Genomic DNA, 26,493 nt, shown 5'->3' with positions numbered 1-26,493 from the left:
TGTTACCCAGGCTGGAGTGCAATGGCGCGATCTCGGCTCACCGCAACCTCCGCCTCCTGGGTTCAGGCAATTCTCCTGCCTCAGCCTCCTGAGTAGCTGGGATTACAGGCACGCACCACCATGCCCAGCTAAGTTTTTGTATTTTTAGTAGAGACGGGGTTTCACCATGTTGACCAGGATGGTCTCGATCTCTTGACCTCGTGATCCACCCGCCTCGGCCTCCCAAAGTGCTGGGATTACAGGCTTGAGCCACCACGCCCGGCCACATTTTCTTTATATTGATGGGCATTTGTGTTGGTTCCAAGTCTTTGCTATTGTGAATATGCTGCAATAAACATATGTGTGCATATGTCTTTATAATAGAATGATTTATAATTCTTTGGGTTTATACCCAGTATTGGGATTGCTGGGTTACATGGTATTTCTGGTTCTAGATCCTTGAGGAATTGCCATACTGTCTTCCAAAATGTTTCATATGAAATTTAAGATGGTTTTTCTCCAGTTCTGTGAAGAAAGTCAATGGTAGCTTGATGGGGATAGCATTGAATCTATAAATTACTTTGGGCTGTATGACCATTTTCATGATACTGATTTTTCGTAATCATGAGCATGGAATAATTTTCCATTTGTTTGTATCCTGTCTTATTTCCTTGAGTGGTGGTTTGTAGTTCTCCTTGAAGATGTCCTTCGCATCCCTTTTTAGTTGTATTCCTAGGTATTTTATTCTCTTTGTAGCAATTGTGAATGGGAATTCACTCATGATTTGGCTCTGCTTGTCTGTTATTGGTGTATAGGAATACCTGTGATTTTTACATGTTGATTTTGTATCCTGAGACTTTGCTGAAGTTGCTTATTAGCTTAGGGAGATTTTGGCTCAGAAGATGGGCTCTTCTACATACACAATCAAGTTGTATGCAAATAGAGAAAATTTGACTTCTTCTTTTCCTATTTGAATACCGTTTATTTTTTTATCTTGCCTGATTGTCCTGGCCAGAACTTCCAATAGTATGTTGAATAGGATTGGTGAGAGAGGGCATCCTTATCTTGTGCCAGTTTTCAAAGGGAATGCTTCCAGTTTTTGCCCATTCAGTATATTGACCATGGGTTTGTCATAAATAGCTCTTATTATTTTGAGATACATTTTATCAATACCTAGTTTATTCAGAGTTTTTAGCATAAAGGGCTGTTGGATTTTGTTGAAGCCCTCTCTGCATCTGTTGAGATAATCATGTGTGTTTTGTCTTTCATTCTGTTTATGTAAATGGATTACGTTTATTGATTTGTTCATGTTGAACCAGCCTTGCATCCCAGGGATGAAGCCGACTTGATCGTGATGGATAGCTTCTTGATGTGCTGTTGGATTCAATTTGCCAGTATTTTATTGAGGATTTTTGCATTGATATTCATTAGAGATATTGGCCTGAAATTTTCTTTTTTAGTTGTGTCTCTGCCAGGCTTTGGTATCAGGTTGATGTTGGCCTCATAAAATGAGTTAGGGAGGACTCCCTCTTTGCCTATGGTTGGAATAGTTTCAGAAGGAATGGTACCAGCTTCTCTTTGTACCTTTGGTAGAATTCAGCTATGAAGCTGTGTGGTCCTGGACTTTTTTTGGGGGTGGTAGGCTATTAATTGCTGCCTCAATTTCACACCCTGTTATTGGTCTATTCAGGGATTCGGCTCTTCCTTGTTTAGTCTTGGGAGGGTATAAGTGTTCAGGAATTTATCCATTTCTTCTAGATATTCTGATTTATTTGCATAAGGGTGTTTATAGTATTCTCTGATTATAGTTTGTATTTCTGTGGGATTGGTGGTGATATCACCTTTATCATTTTCATTGCATCGATTTGATTTTTCACCCTTTTCTTCTTTATTAGCCTGGCTAGCGGTCTATTTTGTTGATCTTTTCAAAAAACCAGCTCCTAGATTCATTGATTTTTTTTTTTTGAAGGGTTTTTCATGTCTCTGTTTCCTTCAGTTCTGCTCTGATCTTAGTTATTTCTTGTCTTCTGCTGGGTTTTGAATTTGTCTTGCTTCTCTAGCTCTTTTAATTGTGACGTTAGGATGTTGATTTTAGATCTTTCCTGCTTTCCCTTTAGGGCATTTAATGCTATAAATTTCCCTCTAGACATTGCTTTAAATGTATCTTAGAGATTTTGGTACATTGTGTCTTCGTTTTCATTGGTCAAAGAATATCTTTATTTCTGTCTTCATTTAGTTATTTATCCAGTAGTCATTAGGAGCAGAATGTTCAGTTCCCATGCAGATGTGTGATTTTGAGTGAGTTTCTTAGTCCTGAGTTCTAATTTGATTGCACTGTGGTCTGAAACACTGTTTGTTATGATTTCCTTTCCTGTTCATTTGCTGAGGAGTGTTTTACTTCCAATTATGTGGTTGATTTTAGAATAGGCATGATGTGGTGCTGAGAAGAATGTATATTCTGTCAATTTGGGGTGGAGAGTTCTGTAGATTTCTATTAGATTTGCTTGGTCCAGAGCTGAATTCAAGTCCTGGATATCCTTGTTAATTTTCTGTCTGGTTGATCTGTCTAATGTTTACATTGAGGTGTTAAAGTCTCCCATGATTATTGTGTGGGAGTCTAAGTCTTTTTGTGGGTTTCTAAGAACTTGTTTTATGAATCTGAGTGCTTCTTTATTGGGTGCATATATATTTAGGATAGTTAGCTCTTGTTACATTGATCCCTTTACCATTATGTAATGCCCTTCTTTGATGGTTTAAAGTCTGTTTCATCAGAGACTAGGATTGCAAACCCTGCTTTTTTTTTTTTTTTTCTTTCCATTTGCTTGGTAAATATTCCTCTATCCCTTTATTTTGAGCCTATGTGTGTCTTTGCATGTGAAATGTGTCTCCTGAATACAGCACACTGATGGGGCTTGACTCTTCATCCAATTTGCCAGTCTGTGTCTCTTAATTAGGGCATTTAGCACACTAACATTTAATGTTAATATTATTAGGTGTGAATTTGATCCTGCCATTATGATACTAGCTGGATATTTTGCCCGTTAGTTGATGTAGTTTCTTCCTGGCATCAGTGGTCTTTACAATTGGGTATTTTTTGCAGTGGCTGGGACCAGGTGTTCCTTTCCATGTTTAGTGCTTCCTTCAGGACCTCTTCTAAGGCAGACCTGGTGGTGACAAAATCTCTAAGCATTTGCTTGTCTGTAAAGGATTTTCTTTCCCTTTCACTTGTGAAGGTTAGTTTGGCTGGATATGAATTTCTGGGTTTTCTTTTCTTGAAGAATCTTGAATATTGGCCCTCATTCTCTTCTGGCTTGTAGGGTTTCTGCCGAGAGATCTGCTGTGAGTCTGATGGGCTTCCCTTTGTGGGTAACATGACCTTTCTCTCTGGCTGCCCTTAGCATTTTTTCCTTTATTTCAACCTTGGTGAACCTGAAGATTATGTGTGTGGGGGTTGTTCTTCTCGAGTAGCATCTTTGTGATGGTCTTTGTGTTTCCTGAATTTGAATGCTGGCCTGTCTTGCTAGGTTGGGGAAGTTCTCCTGGGTTATATCCTAAAGAGTGTTTTCTAAGTTGGTTTCATTCTCCCCTTTACTTAGGTCCACTAATCAAACATAGGTTTGGTATTATCATGTAATTCCATTCTTTTCTTTTTACTCTTTTTTTCTCTAATCTTGTCTTCTTGCTCTATTTCATTGAGTTGATCCTCAACCTCTGATATCCTTTCTTCCATTTGACCGATTCAGCTATTGAAATTTGTGTATGCGTCAAGAAGTTCTCATGCTGTTGTTTTCAGCTCCATCAGGTCGTTTATATTCTCTAAACTGGTTATTCTCGTTAGCATTTCGTCTACCTTTTCTCAAGTTTCTTAGCTTCCTTGCATTGGGTTAGAACATGCTCCTTTAGCTTGGAGAAGTTTGTTATTATCCATCTTCTGAAGCCTCCTTTTGTCAGTTCGTCAAACTCATTCTCCATCTAGTTTTTTTCCTTGCTGGTGAGGAGCTGTGATCCCTTAGAGGAGAAGAGGTGTTCTGGTTTTTGGAGTTTTCAGCCTTTTTGTGCTGGTTTCTTCCCATCTGCATGGATTTGTCTACCTTTGGTCTTTGAGGTTGGTGACATTTGGATGGGGTCTCTGAGTGGATGTCCTTTTTGTTGATGTTGAGACTGTTTCTTTCTGTTTGTTAGTTTTCCTTCTACCAGTCAGGCTCCTCTGCTGCAGGTCTGCTGGATTTTGCTGGAGGTCCACTCCAGACCCTCCTTGCCTGGGAATCACCAGTGGAGGCTGTAGATCAGCAAAGATTGCTGCCTGTTCCTTCCTCTGGTAGCTTTGTCCCAGAGGGGTACCCGCCAGATGCTAGCCAGAGTTCTCCTGTACAAGGTATCTGTCGGCCTGTACTGGAAGGTGTCTCCCAGTCAGGATAAACGGTTCAGGGATCCACATGAGGAGGCAGTCTGTCCCTTATCAGAGCTTGAACACTGTGTTGGGATATCCCCTACTCTCTTCAGAGCTGCCAGGCAGGGACATTAGGTCTGCTGAAGCTGTACCCACTAGGGCCTCTTTTCCAAGGTGCTCTGTCCCAGGAAGGTGGGGGCTTTATTCATAAGTCTGTGATGGGCTACTGCCTTTTTTCAGAGATGCCCTGCCCAGCCAGGACATCTAGTGAGACAGTCTGCCTGCAGCTACTGAGCTGTGTTGGGCTCCACCCAGTTCAAACTTACCGGCAGCCTTGCTTACACTGTGAGGTTGAAACTACCTACCTTCTCAAACCTTAGCAATGGTAGAGCCTCAGCAGTGGTGGATGCCTCTTCTTCCATCGAGTTCAAATGTCCCAGGTGGAGCTCAGACTACTGTACTGGCTGCAAGAATTTCAAGCCAGTGGATCTTGGCTTGCTGTTTTCCATAGGGATGGGACCAGACTACTTGACTCCCTGGCTTCATTCCCTTTTTTAGGGGAGTGAATAGTTCTGTCTTGCTGGCTTTCCATGCACAACTGGGGCATAAACAAAAAAACTGCTGGGCCTAGCTCGGTTTCTGCCTAAACGGCCACCTAGTTGTGTGACAGAAACCAGGGCCCTGGTGGTTGTGTAGGTACCGGAGGGAATCTCATGATCTTCAGGTTTTGAAGACTGTGGGAAAAGCGGAATATCTGGGCCGGAGTGCAGGGCTATTGAGATTCTTAACTAAGAATTCCCTCACGGCTTCCCTTGGCTGGGAGAGAGGGGGTTCCCTGGCCCCTTGCCCTTCCCTGGTGAGGTGATGCCCCACCCTGCTTCAGCCCACCCTCCTTGGGCTGTCCAACCAGTTCCAATGAGATGAACCAGGTACCTCAGTTGGAAATGTGGATATCACCCACCTTCTGCATAGACATCTCTGGGAGCTGAGCACTGGAGCTGTTCCTATTCGGCCATCTTGCCCGGGGACACTTGATTTATTATTATGAACATGTGGACTGTAGAAAGTGTGTTTTTTACTTGGAATTAATTTATCACAATAATTGTACATGACCTTTTGAACTCTTGTCAGAATTGATTTGTTCAATTTAAAGTAGTAAACAGAAACTTTAGCTAAAAAACGGTGAGTAAAAAACCAAATAGACCAAAAACCGAAAACCTTGACATGGGCCTCAGAAAGGACAGTACCAGGGCTGCTCTGGCAGCTTCTGTAGCAGGAGTTAGTGAACTTTTACCCTTATTCAGTAGTGAATATGACTTAGCTTCTAGCCAAAATATTGGTTCCCATATGGTCAGGTACGTACCTTAGATCTTGGGTGTCAGCTTCATATAGGATCTTCCTCCTAACTTGTGTGGGTGGGGAGGAAAAAGGGGTGATCATTTTTAGATGGAAGGCTTTGGGGCTGGCCATAGATATGTCAGTTGCATTGACTTTTCTTTTTTGAGAGCCTCACTCTCTCCTACAGGCTGGAGTGCTGCAATGGCTCGATATTGGTTCACTGCAACCTCTGCCTCTTAAAGTGATTCTTCTGCCTCAGTGTCCCCAGTAGCTGGGACCACAGGTATGCTCCACTACACCTGGCTAAATTTTTTGTATTTTTAGTAGGGACAGTGTTTCACTGTGTTGGCCAGGCTGGTCTCGAACTCCTGACCTCAAGTAATTTGTCTGCCTCAGCCTCCCAAAGTGTTGGGATTACATGTGAGCCACCACACCCAACCAATTGCATTGACTTTCGGGGACTTTTATTGAAACATATTTCTGTAAGAAAGAATGCTAAGTAGTAATATTCATGGATAAAAAAGCAATTATTTTATAAAAAATTATTGTAGTAACTAATCATGTGGGAGGATACATTCCTAAGAACATTAAGAATCATTCATGGTTAGTATTACTGAAGTCATTTTATTAATTGCTAAGTTAATAAAATTGTTCCAAGTGTCATGCAGAGTGAGATAAATCTCTAGGGATTATTTTTACTGGATTCTGAGAAACATTTAAAAAATTCATTTAAGATTCAAATAGATTAGACTTTCTGAAAAACCACAGGGCATACCTCATAGTAAGAATAATTATTTTATATTAAGGTTACATAAACATGTATATTATTATTTACTGGTTCATGACATAAAATGTATTATTTTGTGGGTTATGGTTAAAAAGTTTGAAAAAATGCTACTTTCGTGATTAAACAATTTTTTTTTTACCTGGGTGAGAACTGAATTAATGTGCTTGCTTCCCTCCTGCCACTCTAGTTTTAGAACATGTTTCTAGTGAGAACTGACAGGGGTTAGGAGAGATACTCAGGAGAAAATATTATTTTCTTATTGAGAAGTCCTTTATGTTATAAAGTGAAATAGATTATCTGGGCAACACTGTGTTAATAACTTGGACAGTTATTAATATCCTCATGTGCAAGAGCCAGTGAATGGGCTATGGGTACAGAATTAAACTCTTTGAAATAATTAATGTGTTGCTCCCTAGAAGTCAGTGGTGATTGCAGTATTTCTGAACACTAGAATTTGTTGATAGTAGACATATACAAATCTGCCAGAAGGTTTGTTTCGGTTTGTACCATGTCGATGTAGTTCCCGAGCATCAGAATTGGAGGGGTGATGAGAAACCAAGGGAATTCTGTTCCTCATTCTGTTGTTCTTCCTTGGAATGGTCTGAGGGTCTGAAATTGTCCCTCTTTGCAAAAACCCTCACCTTTTCTCTGCTCTTTGCTCTTGGGTACTGAGATTCTTAAGAAAGGAATGCTCAGATTATTGCTGAGCCTAAGCAGAATGGCAACAGAAGGGAGCCTGCCATCAGAAATTCTCAACTTAAGATCTGTTTCTGCAGAAAGGATTCATTTGGAGGACTTCTTTGGAAAAGGGCAGAAATTAGTAAATATCTTGAATAGTTTATTTTCTGAATCTAGATTGACAGGAAATATTTGTGTAATTTAGATCAAAAGTTTAAGATCTGCTTAAGATTTTCATTTATTTATATAGTCATTCACTTATACTGGCAATCTGTAAATGTTTTCTGAATGACTAGTAAGGGAACCATAAAATATTTTAACCAGTAACATTATCAATATTTCTCAGACTTCTTCCTCATGAAGTCTAAATTTCTCTGCTTGATTTTCAAGTCATTCAGCACCTAAAACTGTCCTACCTAAACAGACCTATTTCTTTAACTTCCACAAAAGTTACTGTCTTTAGACAAGCTTATCTAGTTGCTTGCCTATGTAACTTTATTCTTTCCACATATTCACTCAATATTCTAGTTTTAAAGCTCTATGTCAAGGACTGTTTTGCCAAATACTGAATTCCCAATATTTAGCACAGTTCCTAGCAGTGTTCAGCTAATAATATTCATTGAATGAAAGGAAGGAGTGAAGGAAAAAATGGTGAGAGGAAGGAACTATTATCTGTTCTTACCTTTCTTATACTTTTTCAGACATGTCCCATATTTTAAGGTTTGTCTTCTCCACAAACCCTCCTCTGACTACCCTTGTCTTTGTTGATATCTCAAACACAGACCTCAAAATTTAATATTATTTACAAGCTTTCTTGGTTTCTTGGTTTTACAGTTTTATGTGCGCTGTTGTTTTAATTTGGTATAAGCCTCTTGAAGATGAAAAGGATCATGTATCTGTATTTTTTGTGTTTTGCTTTGACCTTTATTCACTATTTACTTTCACCTTTATTCACCGTATCCTACATATCTCCTTCATGGCAGCCTTTGTAATAAGGATTGGCAAATCAACAGTACCTTGCATAAAGCTAAGCACATAGTATATGTCCAATAAAATTTTGTTATTTATAAAATGTGTGAAATAACATAAAACAGTAGTAATTCAGTTTGCATGTAGTGAAGATAATTTTTATTCTTTTTTCTTTGCTAACTTTCTTTATTTTTTTTTTTCAGGGAAGGAAACTGAAAAGGCCAAGGAACGATATGACAAAGCCACAATGAAACTTCATATGTTGCACAATCAGTATGTATTGGCATTGAAAGGGGCACAGCTCCACCAGAATCAGTATTATGATATCACACTTCCCCTGCTGCTGGATTCCTTACAAAAGATGCAAGAAGAAATGATAAAAGCACTGTAAGATACATTTTCTTTTTATCATAAAATCCCTTCAGAAAATGATTTCAACATATTTTCTCTCTGGTTTAAGTGTTGCTTTGTAAATTTTATTTTTGACCCAGTCCAATGGGTATTTCAGAACCTGATTATTCTTGATTTTCACTTTTGATGTCTCTTCAGTTTGTGCTTATCTCCTGAACTTTCTAGCTAGCTTCCAAAATGGTCCTTCTTTTGTATGTTTTTGTTTTGTTCCATTAGCTGGAAATTTAAATGAAAAAAAAATTATTAGTTGACAAGTGTTAGGAAGTGAATATCTGCTTCTAGAGAGTTGGGTATTTAAATCTTGAACAACTGAAAAAGCTCAAGGTTTTTGAAGGTTTATTTGCCAGCTTCTTATTCTTTTTTCTGTATAAGATTAAAATCAACATATGTTTATTAAAGTTTTACATAAGCAAAGCACACTACCTGATGCTTAGGGATATAGAGGTGAGCAAGCCACACTTCTCACCTTTCCTGATCTAACAATATACTTTAATTAGTAAATCAGATGTGCTCATATTTATCATATAGAGTGATACAAAATGACAGAAAAAAACAAGCTATCCTTTGGTAGACTTCATCTCCTTGCTTAGCTGTTTTAGTGCTTTCCAAATAACTAAATTCAATTTTCTTTCACTGAAAATTGTGTAGGGGAATTCTTCAGTGTTGGAGTTGCTGTGAATTATAAGTAGGGTTGAAGAACGGTGTAGTAATGAAAGAGAGTTAGAGAAGAAATAAGTGGTTATCTCTCAAGTGGAGATAAAGTTCACATATAAGTAGTGAACTATGAAAAAAGGAACTTGGGCCAGTTTAATGTATTGTAGTTAATTTATCTGTAATTACATATTACAGATATGTAATATTACAGAGCTCATCAGCTCTTAAGCTTAGTGTATTTTGAAATTTAGTGGTAATATGAAAAATTATGAGCATTTTTCAGGTTATGGTATAAGAGGAAGCCTGAATATTAAATAAGTTAACCCATTTATGCTGGAGGTTACACATTTTTTTGTGTGAAAATTTTTTGTGTGTGAAAACTCAGACCTTAGCAATAACCTTGAGCAGTAGGATCTAAATAATTCCCATAAGCTTAGCATTCCAATAATGGAACTTCAGGCATAAATGGGTTGATAGGTGCCAAAATAACTGTTAAAGGTAAAATGATAGTTCCTAAAACAAAATATTTTATTTATATACTACATTGCAGTTTGCAAAGCACTTTCATGTACATTTGCTCACTTATTCCTTACAGTATCCTGTAGAATTAGGAAGTGCAGGTTATATCCAGGGTATATCTGTGACAGGCAAGTGAGAATGGACCCAGATCTGAAACTTGATGCTTGAGTCTTCTGACTAACCCTGCACTCTCTGTGAGAGGAATGTAGTGATTTAAAGAATGTTCCCTCAAAATTCCTATGTACCCAGAATCTCAGAATGTGACCTTATTTGGAAATAGGGTGTTTGCAGATGTATTTAGTCAAGAATCTCAAGATGAAATCATTCTGGATTTACAGTAGGTCCTAAATCCAATGACTGGAATCCTTATAAGAAGATGAGAGGAAGGACACAGAGAGACAGAGAAGGCCTTTTGAAGACATGGGCAAAGACTGGCATTGTTTTCTTCGAAGGGCTCCCTGGTGCCATGATAGATTTAATAAAACTAGCTATCATTGTGTTACATTATTCCATTTACATACAAATATTTCAGATTAGGGATAGTATTTCTTGGGCTACTGACTTCCACAGCCTCTGAAATGAGAAGAACAAATTTGTCTTTGCTGCCTTCCAGAGTCTGCTTGACTGACTTTTACTTCTCCTTAGGTGAAGGTAAAGATAATTAGATAGTATATACTTGTGTGTAGGTAAGACTAAATTTTAGGTTATCCTCCGTATTCGCATTAAGAAGATAAAGTGTTTTAAGTTAATTTTAATATGTAAACTTTTTAGTGTTGATAAAATAGTGAAATGTCTACTTAAATATTTGATTCATAAATTTACTTATCTCTGATGTATGTACTATTGATTTAGAAATATTTCCTTTCCTATTTTCATTTATTAATAAACATATTTTTAAACTGTTCACATGAATTTTCAATAATAGTATCTTCATCATCACTGGAATACCTTTTTGAGACATATAATAGTTTCCCACAGTATGTTATCTCTACTTTGTAACATTTTAGATTTAGAATTTTAAAAATTCAAGCATGATTATATCACCTCAGTTGAATCTCATGAAACAAATACCCATTCATATAATATTAGGAGTTTTTTTTATTTTTCCTTGTTTGTATTAAAGGCAAATAATTAATGACCTCTACATTACAACTATTTACTGTGTTGCTTTAAAAGAGTTATTTGGATAGGCTCATTTATATTAACAATATTCAGTACTCTTATGAGATTATAATCCCAGAGATATTGACTAAATCTATATTAAATTTTTCTGCCTCTTCTTTTCTTTAAATTGTGTCTTTCAGGAGATTTCTCTAATTATTTGAAACTAGCATTGCCTGAAGCAGTTTAAATCTCATTTTTTTTCCCCAAATGATATTTTCCTATTTAAAGTAAAGTAATTGAGAGAATACTTCACAATAAAGGAGCTTTTGTAAGGATCCTTTTTTATAAGTAATGATTGTGGGAAAGAAAAACAAACCATGCTTTATATTTATTTCAGCATATGCAGGATAAGCTTGTCTGTTGTCTACACTTGCTGTTGAGGCCACTACTAACCAATGGCATATTTTTACAATATAGCATTTTTAAGTAGGAATCTGATCTTTGCAACAAATAGTTTTTTCTCTTTTGCATTTATTAGACCAGGCTAATAACTTTGATGGCATTTTTGCTACTGGCTGGAGGTCAAATGAGGAAATTTAGATGTCATTCAAGGTATAGAACCGATTAAAGTAAGAATACAAAAAAGAGCAGAGTCCCTGAGGATCAGGGAAGAACTAGACAGGTAGAGCATGAGAGGAAGTGGCTGACACTGGAAAGGAACATTAAAGAGTCAGGAGTTGATCAGAGTTCCATGTTACACAACCCAAAATTTATATGAGAATATTTAGACATAGAAAGTTATCAACTCTGGCCCTACATTTTGGACCTATCAAATACATGCATGAAAAGGTAATGCCTTATTCTAGATCATTTGTAATTATTATATCAAATATAAATTGCTAATCTGTACATTGACATAATCCTTCCACTCTACTTCCAGATATGAAATAAGGTGGTACAGGAAACCAACATCTGTAAATTTTGTATTACGTTTCTTATGCTTATTGTTCTCAATCCTTTTTGAGATGGTGTTTCTCTTGATAAAACTTTAAAATGCTGTAAAATTTTATTTTTGTTTTCAGGAAAGGTATATTTGATGAATACAGCCAGATAACTAGTCTTGTCACAGAGGAAATAGTGAATGTCCATAAAGAAATTCAAATGTCGGTTGAACAGATAGATCCTAGTACAGAATATAATAATTTCATAGATGTTCACAGGTATGACATTTTTATTCCTCTTTAAGGATTTGTGACAGTTTTGTTTTCATTCATATAATAGTTAACCACAAATAAAAATAAGAAATATTTAAGATCATATCAAGACATAGAATATTTCAGTTTAATTTGTCTACTTTTAATTTAAAAAGTTTTTTTTTTGTCAATGATGACTATATAATGTATAAATAGTTTCTGGTATGTAAAAGTTTCTTAGTTGTTACTCCATATTTAATCCATGCTTAAATCCATAAATCCATATTTAATCCATGAAGTTATATTTTCTTCCTAATGCTTATATTATAATGTGATGACTTTATATGTATATTAAACTTTATGATGCACCAGATACTCTTCCATGGCATTTTATTATATACTTATTACAGTTGTGACTGGAATAAAGCAGGTTAATACCTGAATTCTACTAATAAGGAAACTTAAGTCTCAAGTTACACAACCTTGAAACCCAGGATTTAGTTTGATTTATAGTATTTGTGCTTACTTTGTTAACATAATTTGGATAAAGACAAATATTCTGCCTTCAGTGTATACTAAGATATATTATGATACTGTATTTATAATGATCAAAATTATTTGGCATGCTTTGTTAGAACAACAGCTGCTAAAGAACAAGAACTAGAGTTTGATACTTCTTTATTGGAAGAAAATGAAAATCTTCAGGCAAATGAGATCATGTGGAATAATTTAACAGCAGAGAGTTTGCAAGGAATGTAAGTATTTATAAAATATGAACAGTTTAAATACTAGTATTATTGCTTTATAGTTGTACTCTATCAGATTTAAAATTTCAATTATTTTTACCAGTAAAAGTTAATGTTTGGAGTTAGAGTGACATGTTTTGAGAAATATGTTAATTTTACTCATTTTCATTACTACTTTTCGTAATTCTGAAGATGAAAGCTTTCTGTGATGTTACGTTCATTTGCCCAATTGTTGTTAATATTTGACATTACAGTAATGCTTCATGCTTTTCAAAATTTATATATATTTTTAAATCTCATTTCATCTTCACAATTTATTTGAAGAACTATTTTGGAAATTAGGTTATTTGCTGTTAGAGATAAGTGAGTTATTGTTGTCGGAGCATTTAGCACAAAAAATTGACTTTTAATTGAATTATTTTCTCTTGATGCAGGGATGTCTAGGCTATCAAATCAATTCTTTCTTCACTTTATTTTTTTTTGCATAAAATATTAAAGGAATTTTGAGAAGTCTCAATGTGTTTTTAGTTTTTTTTCAAGCATTAAAAGCAATTAGTAATACATTTTTGAATTTAGAAAACATAAACATTCTAAAACATTTGAATTTAGAAAACATAACATGTACTTCTAAATATTTAACCTATCTCCTGATTTTGTTTGAGAGAAACACAAGGAAATATATTTATTAACAAACATTGCATGTGTTTATCTTTGTGACAGAACCACAGCTATAAATGATTATGCACTCATTGCTCTTCAATATTACACATGTTATATCATATCACCTGTTAGAATTTTACCTTAAATGACTTAGCCAAATGTCCTGATATAATTGAACAGTTTCCTTTCTATTGTTCAGTAACATTGTAGTGGTACAGGTAATTAGCTAAGGTAGGAAACTTGGACTGGCTCTTGGAAAGGGGTTTGGAATCTTTTTTTTTGTTTCATTTTATTTCATTTTACTTTTGAGGTGAGGTCTTTCTCTGTTGCCCAGGCTAGAGTACAGTGGCGCTATCTCTACCCACTGTAACCTCTGCCTCCCAGTTCAAGTGATTCCTGGGCCTCAGCTTCCCGAGTAGCTGGGATTACAGGCATCTGCCACCGTGCTTGGCTAATTTTTGTATTTTTTGTAGTGATGGGGTTTTGCCCTGTTGGTCAGGCTGATCTCAAATTCCTGACTTCAAGTGTTCCACTCGCCTCAGCCTCCCGAAGTGCTGGGCCTACAGCTGTGAGCCACCATGCCCAGTCAGGTGTTTAGACTCTTTAAAGCTGGCTAGATAGGATTGAAGAAACTAACAAATATTTGTCCACAAATCACATGTACAAGATGAAGGCTTAATAATTATGGTATACTGATTATTAACTACTGATGAGAGCAATGGAGATGTGGGAGTACCCTGCATTAGAGTTTTTTTTCTAGCAGCCTTATTGGGATTTTTGAAGCTGTTCGTAAGTTTTTCATGTCCTACATAGGGGTCTCACTTTCACTAGGTTTCTGACCATTGATATTTACAATGTCAGCTATCTCTAAACCAGTAGTCCTTGTCTGGGGTGACTTTATACTCCAAAGGACATTTGACAGTATCTGGAGACATTAGCTATAGTTACTGCTGAACATCCTCCAGTGTATAGGGCAGCCTCCCCAAACAAAGAATTGTCTGGTGAAAATATCAGTACTGTAGTGTTGAGGTTGAGAGACTCTGCTCTAAACAATAGAGTTGAATGTATGGTACAAAATGGATAGCAGACTTTCTCAGTTCTTGTGCAGTGAGACATTTCATTTCTCAGTTCGTGTGCTGCTGATGAAGGAATGCGGTATAGATTACTCCTGGATTTTTTTGTTATCATGATATTGCTCCTAAATAACTTACTAATTTATTCATCCAGTATATTTTCTGTATATCTAAGGTTGTAAGAGTTAATATCTTCAAGGAGTTTACATTGAAATTGATTAATGTGTTTTAATAAACACCAAAAAGAATGAGTATATATATATTGGAATATAATGTAGTAAAATTAAAAATAGCTACCTGTTATAAGCTAATGTAAAATCAGAGAATTTGTGACTAAAGGAGAATTTGTTTTATAGCTTTCTGTGGTCTAATGAGAGAAAAATTAGTTGTGGTCATAAATCATTGTTTCTTAATTATAGTGATGAAGCAATAAACAAAATGCAATAAATTAAAGATAATAAATCTTTGATAATGTTATAGAAGGTTTAATTGCTCACATTTTACTGCGATAAAACTTTAGCCACATTTCACTGAATGGTGCCTATATTCAGGATATGAGTTTAATATTACGGTTTCTTCAAGAATTTTATTCCCAGAGAGTTCTTCAGTATCTCTGTTGGTGCTTTCAAATAAACATAAGGTAATACTATTAAAACTGTATGTATTTTTTGAATGTAATTTAAGACTTAGGAAAAATCTTTCTTTTTTAGACATATTAGTGCTTTAAAGTTAAACATACTTTCTTTCCTGAAGGCATTAATATTGTTAATTTAGTTGTAGATTGTGTTGTAATATTATTTTCATAGTGAAAGAAACAAATGAACAGTTAGTTCCTGGAAAAAGAAATGCAAATTACCAATAATACTTGGAAAAGATATTCTTCATTGACAATTAAATATAAATTAAAAAGAAATAGGCTATTTCACTTACCAGATTAGCAAAGATAAAATAATTGGATAATACCCAGTGTTGTGTAAAGTACAGATAGATAACCCCTCTTATAAAGTGTTGCTAAATATGTAAGTTGTTATAACATTTTTGGAGTATAACTTGGCAAATTATGTTTGTGAAACTGGACAGATTACTTAACCCTTCTGTAATGGAAATCTAACAATATGACATGTACATGATAAAGTTACCACCTTTACCCATCTGAATATGTACCACAAAGCATTTTATCGTAATCTCATTATTTATCTACCAACCAGATTTATCAAGGTCTAAATACATAAGAGAGTTAAACTGAGTTATGTATAGGATTATCTCCTATTTATAGAAAAGTTTTGGATGGTATCTTACCGTCTGGTCCAAGGGTATTTCTTAGCTTCAGATAACTTCTAGTACTGGACACTCAAGGATGTGTACTTCGCATCACACATGCTTTTAGGCTACACTATTTTCAGGCTTAAATCTGAAATTGCTTTCTTTTTATCTATTATCTATAATATAATCTCTCTCCTTCCCTACCAACACCTATCTCCCATCTGCCTCTTTTTTTGCATCTACTTTGCGAAATGCTGAAAGGGTTTTTGTGCTTAATTTATTTTTAATCATCTGTTGATTAAAATTATATGTGCAAATATTTCTTCTCATCTAGTTACTATTTAATTGACTAATTTGGGACTCAGTAATTTTAGTTTATCAAATTACTTGAAAAACTAAAGTCTACACAATTTTGAACATTAGAAGAATATATTTAAGTATCTGCTGTGTGCTTTTTGTCATTGAATGATTTGGGATTCAGTAATTTTAGTTCATCAAATTACTTGAAAAAATAAAGTCTATACAATTTTGAACATTAGAAGAATATATTTAAGTGTCATTGTGTGCTTTTTGTCATTATGGATAGATGAGTCATCTAATTGTGACCTATTGCAAACTTAAATGGAGTTTTGAATCAACACATCAGTAAGTATGACAAATTAGAGATAGCAGGTTATTCCAAAATAGTATAAGCATTAACTTGTCTGCAAATGAAGGAATTTTGATTAATGTTTATACAATGGTAAAGAATTAATATCCTATTTGGTTATTTTGTTGACTCTGTTTTCTGGTTTCAAATGTGGTCTCTTTTATAAGTTGTTACTACCTATCAGTAGGAGATATATTTGAATACCATGATTGTGTAAAATGTATAGTCTTGTATTCTAAACCATAATCTAGTCTCAGGCCTTATGTTTTCCAGTACATTTCTTAAAATTTAAAATCAGAACATGCTTAGCTTTTATAGTAGAATATAAATAGGATCTCTCAATTGAAGAATGGTAATTCTTTATGTGGAAAAGTGATTCTCTTGGATCTTGTAGGGCATGAGTCAGCAAACTCTAGCCCAGGAGGCAAAACCAGCTAGCTGTCTATTTTTTGTACAGCCCACAAGCTAAGAATGCTGTTTGTATTTTAAATGGTTGGAAAACAATCAAAGGAAGGATAAGTTACATGATGTTTAACTATCAGAGTACATAAATAAAGTTTTGTTGGGACACAGTCATGCTCATTCATTTACCTGCTGTCTGTGAGTGATTTCCTGCTACAGTGGCAGAACCAAGAAGTTGTGCCAAAGACCATATATGTTACACTCATCACTTCACATTGCTGCTTGGCAATATACAAATCATAGTGACACAGTTATAACTCAACAGCATTTCGAGTACCACACGTATCAGTGTACTTTGGCATCTTATTTTTATTATCAGTTCATGCCTATAGTGTCAAAAGAAGAAGAAAAAATGGATTTCAAATGTGGCACTTTTAAGGCACAGCAGAGTGTGGATTATTTTGTTATTGAATTAGGTAAAAAAACACTGTGATTATTATGCAGTTGCACCATGCCTGTTAAGCACTGAATATTCTTAATTAAAATTTTATGCTTGTGGATTGATGTTGGTATTTGTCGGTACCAGTCTGTGTGAAAATGACATTTACAAATATGAAAGACATAAAATCTTATTAAATATCTGCATTAGCAGGTGAACATTTACAGTTGATTTTGTTTATAAACACTAACTTTGAACTGCAGTGATGGGAAGTATTATGGTCATCAAAAGATTTTCATTCTTCTCATTAGGAGACTGGCATTATAATAACATGTACCCAGTTATTACTATATTTTGAATTTGCCAGCAAAATATTTATGAATTTTTTTTTGTCTTTTGTAATATAAATACCTATATACTATGCTTGCTTTTGCCTCTTGGTGGCAAAGTCTAAAATATTTACTCTCTGTGCTTTTGTGAGAAAATGATTACTGACTCCTGTTGTAGAAGATGATACCAGTTTAACTCATACAACTATCTGAATCAACCTTGTATTTTATGGGGTGTCAAATACTCCACTACTCACTCCTTCACCTCTTACATAGAACCTTGGTTTTACCAAATCTTTTCTTATTTATAGTATTAGTTCAAGGTTGGTCTCTGGTTGAACATATACAGTATTAGAATTTTCTCAGGGTGTGTTAGGGGAATAGTTTTGGAGTGAGTTGGAAAGATTTGGAAAAATATAAATTATTGAAGTTAGGCGACATGTTGGAAGGACCATTTGATTAAAGGAAACAAAGTTGTGTGGAAGAAAGCAGATGGATTTGTTGGATTGGAGGTGGATTAAGTGGGTATTAGGAGGTGACTATATTTAACATAAACTCGTAACTTGCTTATAGAAGCCATCTTCTGTTTACTCTTGAGCAAAGCTCATAAAGATTTGTGTCCCTACAGTGTAGAATGTCATACATAAAATCCTATGCTCTTGCAATTATACTTTAACAAAGAGATGGCAAGAGACAGTTTGTTTTCTATATATATTGCAGCAATAGAGAAAAAGAGTTGTCAGAAAAGTTACTTCAGGCAACCGTAAAGTCCATCTGTGTTTTAAATTAACCCAAATATCACACTTAAAGTTACAGCCTTGCAAATTTAATAAAATTTAATAAAATTGTAAGAAATAAAAGTTAAGATGATTTGTCAAGTCATAATTTTTTGGGAAATTGAAAGTTTGGTCCCTTTAAGACTGTTTTAAGATTTAGATCATGACATCACATGATTATGATATAAAAAGTGTTGGATAAGTATTGGAAACTTTTTATTATCCACAATAAAAGATTTTTGGCTTTTGCGTCTTTTTTTTTTTTTTTTTTTTTTTCTCCTCTTTGAGATGGAATCTTGCTCTGTTGCCCAGGCTGGTGTGCAGTAACACAATCTTGGCTCACTGCAACCTCCACCTCCCAGTTTCAAGTGACTTTTCTATCCTCAGGTTTATGAGTAGCTGGGACTGTAGGTGTGCACCACCATGCTTGGCTAATTTTTTGTATTTTTAGTAGAGCTGGGGTTTCACCATGTTGGCCAGGCTAGTCTTGAATGACATTAAGTGATCCACCTGCTGTAGCCTCCCAGAGTGCTGGGATTACAGCATGAGCCAGCATGCCTGGCTGCCTTTGTATCTTTTAATACATTTAAATCTTTAAAAATTACCTAACTAATGCATGCAGGTGGTAAAATCTGTAAAATCTTACAAAAGAGTATACAATAAAAATCCAAATTTTCCTTTCTTCTTTTTGTTGACCACCATTACTGTCTTCCAGACTGAACTCATGAAAAAAGTGTATGTAGTTTTCCAGCATGTATATACAAGCATATATATGTGTATCAGTTGTTTTCTTCTGTGTTAGCAAGTTATTTTATACACATTCCTTTACATCATCCTCTTTTTTTTTAACGTGTATTAAATCTTAATGTGTACAGTGTTTTACTACTTGTATATAACATAATTTCTTTAATTTTGTTATTTATTGACAGGCATTTAGTTATTTCTAGTTTTTTCCATTGCCAGAGTTAGAGCTAGGTTTTGTTGGACTCTAAGCTTATGAAATTGGAGTGAGGGGAACATCTTTAAGAAAATCTATACAAACTTACAAATGCAAAATTAAATATAGAGTCTTGGAAGGGGTGATGCAAGTGAGGCACCTGAGAATTAAGCATCATTAACATAATGATACATTTACCTTTGTTTATTGTGATTATACAATAAACATTCTTGTATTTATATCTTTGTATACTTGTTGAAGCATATATATAGGATGAATTCTAGGATGTGTAATTATTAAGACAGGATGTTAGGTGTTAAGGGTGTGGATTCAGGTTTTAAGCTGTCTGGGCTCTATTATTAGCTTTTCCCACTTATCAGCTCTGTGACCTTGGACAGGAAGCTTAACCTCTCTGCCTCAGTTTTCCTATGTAAATGAAGACAATAAGGGTGTTGTAAGAATTACATAAATTTAAGTGCTTATTTATAAAGTACTTAAAACTGTGCTTGGTACTCAATAAATATTAAGTATTATGTCATTTTATGAACTTTTTCCAGGCAGGGTCATTTTAATGACTTTGCTTTTTTATTATACTTTAGTTCTGGGTACATGTGCAGAATGTGCAGGTTTGTTTCATAGGTATACATGTGCCATGTGGTTGGCTGCATCCTTCACCCTGTCATCTACATTAGGTATTTCTCCTAATGCTGTCTCTCCCCTAGCTCCTCAACCCCCAACAGGCCTTGATGTTTGATGTTCCCCTCCCTGTGTCCATGTGTTTTCATTGTTGAACTCTCACTTACAAGTGAGAAGATGCCATGTTTGGTTTTCTGTTCTTGTGTTAGTTTGCTGAGAATGATGGTTTCCAGCTTCATTCATGTCCCAGAAAATGACATTAACTCATCCTTTTTAATGGCCGCATAGTATTCCATTGTATATATGTGCCACATTTTCTTTATCCAGTCTATTATTGATGGGTATTTGTGTTGGTTCCAAATCTTTGCTATTGTGAACAGTGCTGCAATAAACATATGTGTGCATGTGTCTTTATAATGAAATGATTTATAATTCTTTGGGCATATACCCAGTAATGGGATTGCTGGGTAAAATGGAATTTCTATTTCTAGATCCTCGAGGAATTGTCACACTGTCTTCCATAATGGTTGAACTAATTTACACTCCCACCAACAGTGTAAAAATGTTCTTATTTCTCCACATCCTCTCCAGCCTCTATTGTCTCCTGATTTTTTAATGATGGCCATTCTAACTGGCATGAGGTGGTATCTCAATGTGGTTTTGATTTGCGTTTCTCTAATGACCAGTGATGATGAGAGCTTTTTTTTCATGTGTTTTTTGGCTGCATAAATGTTTCCTTTTGAGGAGTGTCTGTTTATAACCTTTGCCTACTTTCTGATTTTTTTTTTTTGTAAATTTGTATAAGTTCTTTGTAGATACTGTTATCCCTTTGTCAGATGGGTAGATTGCAAAAATTTTTGCCCATTCTATTGGTTGCCAGTTCACTCTAATGATTGTCTCTTTTGCTGTGCAGAAGCTCTTAAGTTTAATTAGATCCCATTTTTCAATTTTGGCTTTTGTTGCCATTGCTTTTTGTGTTTTAATAATGAAGTCCTTGCCCATGCCTATGTCCTGAATGGTTTTGCCTCAGTTTTCTTCTAGGGTTTTTATGTTTTTGGGTCTTACATTTGAATTTTTAGTCCATCTTGAATTAATTTATGTATAAGGTATAAGGAAGGGATGCAGCTTCAGCTTTCTGCATATGGCTAGCCAGTTTTCCCAACACCATTTATTAAATAGGGAATCCTTTTCCCATTGCTTGTTTTTGTCAGGTTTGTCAAAGATCAGATGGTTTTGGATGTGTGGCGTTGTCTCTGTTCTGTTCCATTGATCTATATCTCTGTTTTGGTACCAGTACCATGCTATCACTTTTAACTGCTTTGTATTATAATATTACAATAATTAATTAAAAAATGTAAAGAATAACCTATTTGAACTGTTAGTATATTTTATTTTAGTTTAGTTCCGGATACATGTGCAGTACGTGCAGGTTTGTTATATAGGTAAATGTGTGCCATGATGGCTTGTTGCACTTATCGACCCCTCACCTGGGTATTAAGTCTTCCATGCATTAGTTATGTATCCTGATGCTCTTCCTTACCCCATTGCTCTCCCCCTTGAGACCCCAGTGTGTTGTTCCCCTCCCTGTATCTATGTGTTCTCATTTAAACTGTTACTATTACATTTGTATAGGAAACATGTAATAACATGATAGTAAACATTGTACTTTGAAATTTGTGAACTATTCTTACATGTATTATGTTATCTATACATGAACTATAATTACTCTAATGTTTTTCTCTTAATTCACACAGTACAGGTTTTTTGTTTTTGTTTTTTTAAAGGGGATAATGGTAAGAAAGGGGAAATACTTTCCCCATATATATATATATTTTTATCTCTCTCTTTTTGAGACAAATGTGTGTGTGTGTGTATGTGTGTGTGTGTGTGTGTGTGTGTATATATATATATATTTATTTATTTATTTGAGACAAAGTCTTACTCTGTTGCCCAGGCTAGAGTGCCATGGCACAATCGCAGCTCACTGCAACTTCCACTTCTCAGGTTAAAGCGATTCTCCTGCCTCAGCCTCTTGAGTAGCTGGGATTACAGTTGCCTGCCACCACTCTTGGCTAATGTTTGTATTTTTAGTAGGGATGAATTTTCACCATGTTGGCCAAGCTGGTCTCGAGCCCCTGACCTCAAGTGATCCACCCCACGCAACCTCGCAAAGCGCTGGGGTGGCAGGTGTGAGCCACTGCTCTTGGTTTCCCCATACACTTTTATTTTTCTAAATCATTTGTCTTTTCTTCTTTGATATCTGTCTAGTAAAATGTAAGCTTCCTGAGGGCAAACTTGCTTATTATTATATCCCTACTGTCTAACAGAGCGTCTGACAGAAGGAATGTGCTAAATAAACACTTGTTTAAGTGAATGATTGAAGGTGTAAGAAGAGAGGTGAATGGAAAACTAACCAGGAAGAGAAGAGGAGAATGAGGGAAATGTGCAGAGAAAAGAAGCAAAGGATAAAACAAGAAAGTGATAAGGAGAAGAAACACTTTTTATTAAATTCAGCTTTGATGTAGCATGCTCAAGGCAGTGATAAGAAGCTGGTTGTTTTTTCTGTTCCCACCAGACTTGGGTTTCAAAAGTGGTTGGGACAGATTCTGAGGTAGGGCTCTGTGTTCTAAACTTTCATTTGGATTAAATGAGATTATATGTAAGGCAGAGTTTAATAAACAGGAAAGCATTATGTGTTATTTACTTACTTATTTTTAATTAATTAATAAGGAAGTTGGAGCCAGTGGTTGAAATGTAGCTTTCTTGAGAATGATCTTGAATCTTAATACAGTAATGTTTTCTTTATCTGATAGTCAGAATATGAACTATTCCACATAAGTGAATTCTGTCAATAACTGAAACCTGTATCTCCATGGTATTAATAAACATAATTTTACTAGGTCTGTTACAAATCTTTTATGAATATATATACATATGATTAAAGAAAAATATGAAATCCGACCTTTCCCTGATGACTCTGGATCATTATTATAAGTATTATTGCTTTTATTTTGCTTTAGTATTGAATGCCCTCAGAGGCTTACTGAAATTTATTATGTTGTTTCAGTCTAAACAGAATGGGAAAAAATTTTCGTAGTCTACCCATCTGACAAAGGGGTAATATCCAGAATCTACAAAGAACCAAAGTTGATTTACAAGGAAAAAACAAACCCAGTCAAAATTGGGTGAATGATATGTATAGACACTTTTCAAAAGAAGACACATATGAGGCCAACAAAAATATGAAAAAAATGCTCATCATCACTGGTCATTAGAGAAATGAAAATCAAAACCATATTGAGATACCATCTCATGCCAGTTATAATGGTGATCATTAAAAAATCTGGAGACAAAAACAGATGCTGGAGAGGATGTGGAGAAATAGGAACACTTTTACACTGTTGGTGGGAGTGTAAATTAGTTCAACCATTGTGGAAAATGAACTAATCTTGATTGCTATATTTAGAATTTTCTGATTATGTGTGATAGTTTTTCTGCTTTTCTTATCTGTGTATTATCTATTATTTAATGATTCTAAAAAATCTGTTCTTGTTATAAGAGATTCAAACAATATTGATATATAGATAGTAAACTATGAAAACTTCTTTGGCCTTAAATCACTCACCCGCTCCAATTCCACACCTCTCAGAGTATTGATAAAGCTTTGGTTTGTAGTCATCTGTTTCTTATCCTATGCACTCACGTATAAACACATACCACATAAATATATACATATTAGTCTGCTTGGATTGTAGATTAATCCATTTTCATGCTGCTAATAAATACTTCTGAGCCTAGGAAGAAAAAGAGGTTTAATGGACTTACAGTTCCACATAGCTGGGGAGGCCTCACAATCACAGTGGAAGGCAAGGAGGAGCAAGTCACGTTTACATGGATGGCAGCAGGCAAAGAGAGAGAGTTGTACAGGAGAACTTTCATTTTAAAACCTTCAGATCTCTTTAGACTTATTCACTGTTGTGAGAAGAGCATGAAAAAGACCTGCCCCCATGATTCAATTACCTCCCACTGGGTTCCTCTCACAACACATGGGAATTGTGGGAGTTACAATTCAAGATGAAATTTGGGTGGGGACACAGCTAAACCATATCAGACTGTCATACAAATTACCATAGGCTGGATGGCTGAAACAATAGAAATTTATTTCTCATAGATATGGATGCTGGGAAGTCCAGGATCAAGATGCCACCTGAGTTGGTTACTGGCGAGGGCTGTTTTCATAACTTGTAGATAGGTAATTCTTACGGTATGCTCAGATGATTTCTTCTTTGTGTATTTGAGGAATAAGAGAGAGAAGAGATAGTGAGTTCCGTGCTGTTTCTCCTTATAAGGGCTCTAATCCCATGCTGAGGACCCCACCCTCATGACTTCATCAAATCCTATTTACCTCACAGAGGCTCCATCTCCAAATACCATTATATTGGGGGTTAGGGCCCCAACAGATGAATTTTGGGGTCCCCATTCAGTTACACAACATGCATGTATCTGTGCTTTAATATAATTAGAACAATGCTATATGCATTCTGCTATATCGTGCCTTTTAATTTAAAATTATGTCTTAGAAAAACCTTATATATGTGTACCTAATTCTTTCCTAGTGGCTGTATGCTATACTAGGGCATTTAAATCTTATGTATTTTTTTGTTTTATAATAAATATTGCAGCAAATATTTTTGTATGAACAGACTTTTGTTCATATTGTACAAGTGTTTTGAAAGACAGATTTTTAGATGGTCAAAGAATTTTCTAATTTAAAATTTGAGAGACAGTTCCAAGATGATCCCAGAAAAATTTATGCTAATATTTTCACATCAGTGGTATATAATTGTTTCCATTTAAAAAAATAATATTGCTAATACTGGATATTACAAGTATTTTTCATGCCTGTCAATTTTAGTAGGTGAAAAATAACATATATCCAGTCAAGTTGTAATAATGTCATATGCTTATTATTTAATTTTGTCTTGATGAACTTCCTTTTTTTTTTGTTCATTTTCCTGTTAGTTTGTCTTTTTTCTAAGAGTTTTTCTGCATGAAAGGGGCTTTTCCTGGCCATTTGCACTGCATGTATTTCTTCAGTATGAATTTTATTTTTGACTTTATGATCTAAGTTCAAATAAATTTACATTATTATAGAGTTAGATTATTTAATATTTTCTTTTTTATCTTTGGGTTTTATGTCTTGCTTTGAAAGGCTGAAGATAACAATTTTAAAGTGATATGATAGCCATGTATGTTTTTGTGGTAGAAATATTTCCATTATGGACTCAATGCATTTTATCCAAACATAAATTATCTGGTTTATTTTTATCGAAAGATAAATTATCTGGTGTGTATTAATTTATGTAATAAATTGTCTTCAAATCTATACAGAAAATACCCCTAAAGCATTATTACAATATGTGAAAATAGAAAGAGCTTACCATGAATTTAAAATTTCAAATAACTGAGTCTCACTTTCATTTCTTTAAATAGTATGTATCTTATAAGATTGTTGTGAAGAGTAAATGAGATAACATCTGCAAATAATACTACTTACCATTTACTCAATGTCTACCAAAGTTCTCTTTTCTTTACCTACTTCTCTTTTTCTTTTTGGTGAAATAAAACTCTAGACCATTATTACTTGAGTACTTACTGTGATTATTGAAATATTCTTTTTCTACTATGAATAAGGTAGCCAGTAGCTGCATTTCTGTTTAGCACTTGAAATGTGGCTAATGCAACCAAGAAACTGAAATTTTACTTTAGTTTAAATCAAATTGTACGTGGCTACAGTTTTGGACATTGCAACATAAGATGCATTAATACTTTTTTGATATGTATAAAGTTAATGTAATTAACGTGTTGATTGATATTGAGGATACTGTTTATTCTAGGTTGAAAACGTTAGCAGAAGAACTTATGCAGACACAGCAGATGCTTTTAAACAAGGAGGAGGCAGTTTTGGAGTTAGAGAAAAGAATTGAAGAATCTTCTGAGACTTGTGAGAAGAAGTCTGAGTGAGTAAAAGAGACACAATTTGAAGGAAGAATGTTTAATTGTAATTTTACAAAAATATTTTAGTCACATGGCAGTGTGGACATAATATTTCTAGAAACAGAAACTTTCATTTTAAATATAAAGCTTTGTATAGTTAATTTCTAGGATTCTAGAAAAATGATTCTGTGGTTTTAAAAAATGTAGAGTTTTTGGGAAGAATAATTATGTGTTTTTGTAAATATAGCATACAGGTCATATGTCTCAATGTTTTAACAGTTTGAACTATCTTTCAAAAATTCATTGTTAAAAGCTGTCTTTACTTCTCCACATCCATTTTCACCAGACCCATTGTGAATTTCCCTGTTAAGAAAGTGGCAGACCAATATTACCTATAAATTGGCTCTACTGTGTTAGAAGGGAACAAACAGACTGATTAGAAAACAGATAAAAACCACTCAGGGATTAGCTGTGCTCTTTTGTCTTGCTTATTTCTGAATTTGAAAATATCTTCCTAGGTCCACAGACTTTACTTGTGTTGGTATACTCTTCTTTTACTGACTT

General features: G+C 34.9%; 1 protein-coding gene across 7 annotated transcripts in view; it reads left to right on the top strand.

Annotated features, from left to right (window-relative positions):
• The window catches only part of FER (FER tyrosine kinase), a 484,379-nt gene that overhangs the window by 145,247 nt on the left and 312,639 nt on the right, over nucleotides 1–26,493 (top strand). For all 7 annotated transcript variants that reach the window (XR_004267831.1, XM_032274891.1, XM_032274885.1 and 4 more), the window contains 4 exons: nucleotides 8,345–8,528; nucleotides 11,912–12,049; nucleotides 12,658–12,777; nucleotides 25,830–25,952. Coding sequence is in view for 6 of the 7 variants with exons in the window: in XM_032274891.1 (XP_032130782.1) it covers nucleotides 8,345–8,528; nucleotides 11,912–12,049; nucleotides 12,658–12,777; nucleotides 25,830–25,952 (565 nt within the window). In the remaining variant the exon portion in view is untranslated. The remainder of the gene's footprint in view (nucleotides 1–8,344; nucleotides 8,529–11,911; nucleotides 12,050–12,657; nucleotides 12,778–25,829; nucleotides 25,953–26,493) is intronic.

Source organism: Sapajus apella, unplaced genomic scaffold (genome assembly GCF_009761245.1).
Source record: "Sapajus apella isolate SASKATOON/1434 unplaced genomic scaffold, GSC_monkey_1.0 scaffold1, whole genome shotgun sequence".
Taxonomy (NCBI): Eukaryota; Metazoa; Chordata; class Mammalia; order Primates; family Cebidae; genus Sapajus; species Sapajus apella.
Note: the sequence above shows the minus strand (reverse complement) of the source record. Positions and strands in the feature narration are given on the sequence as shown.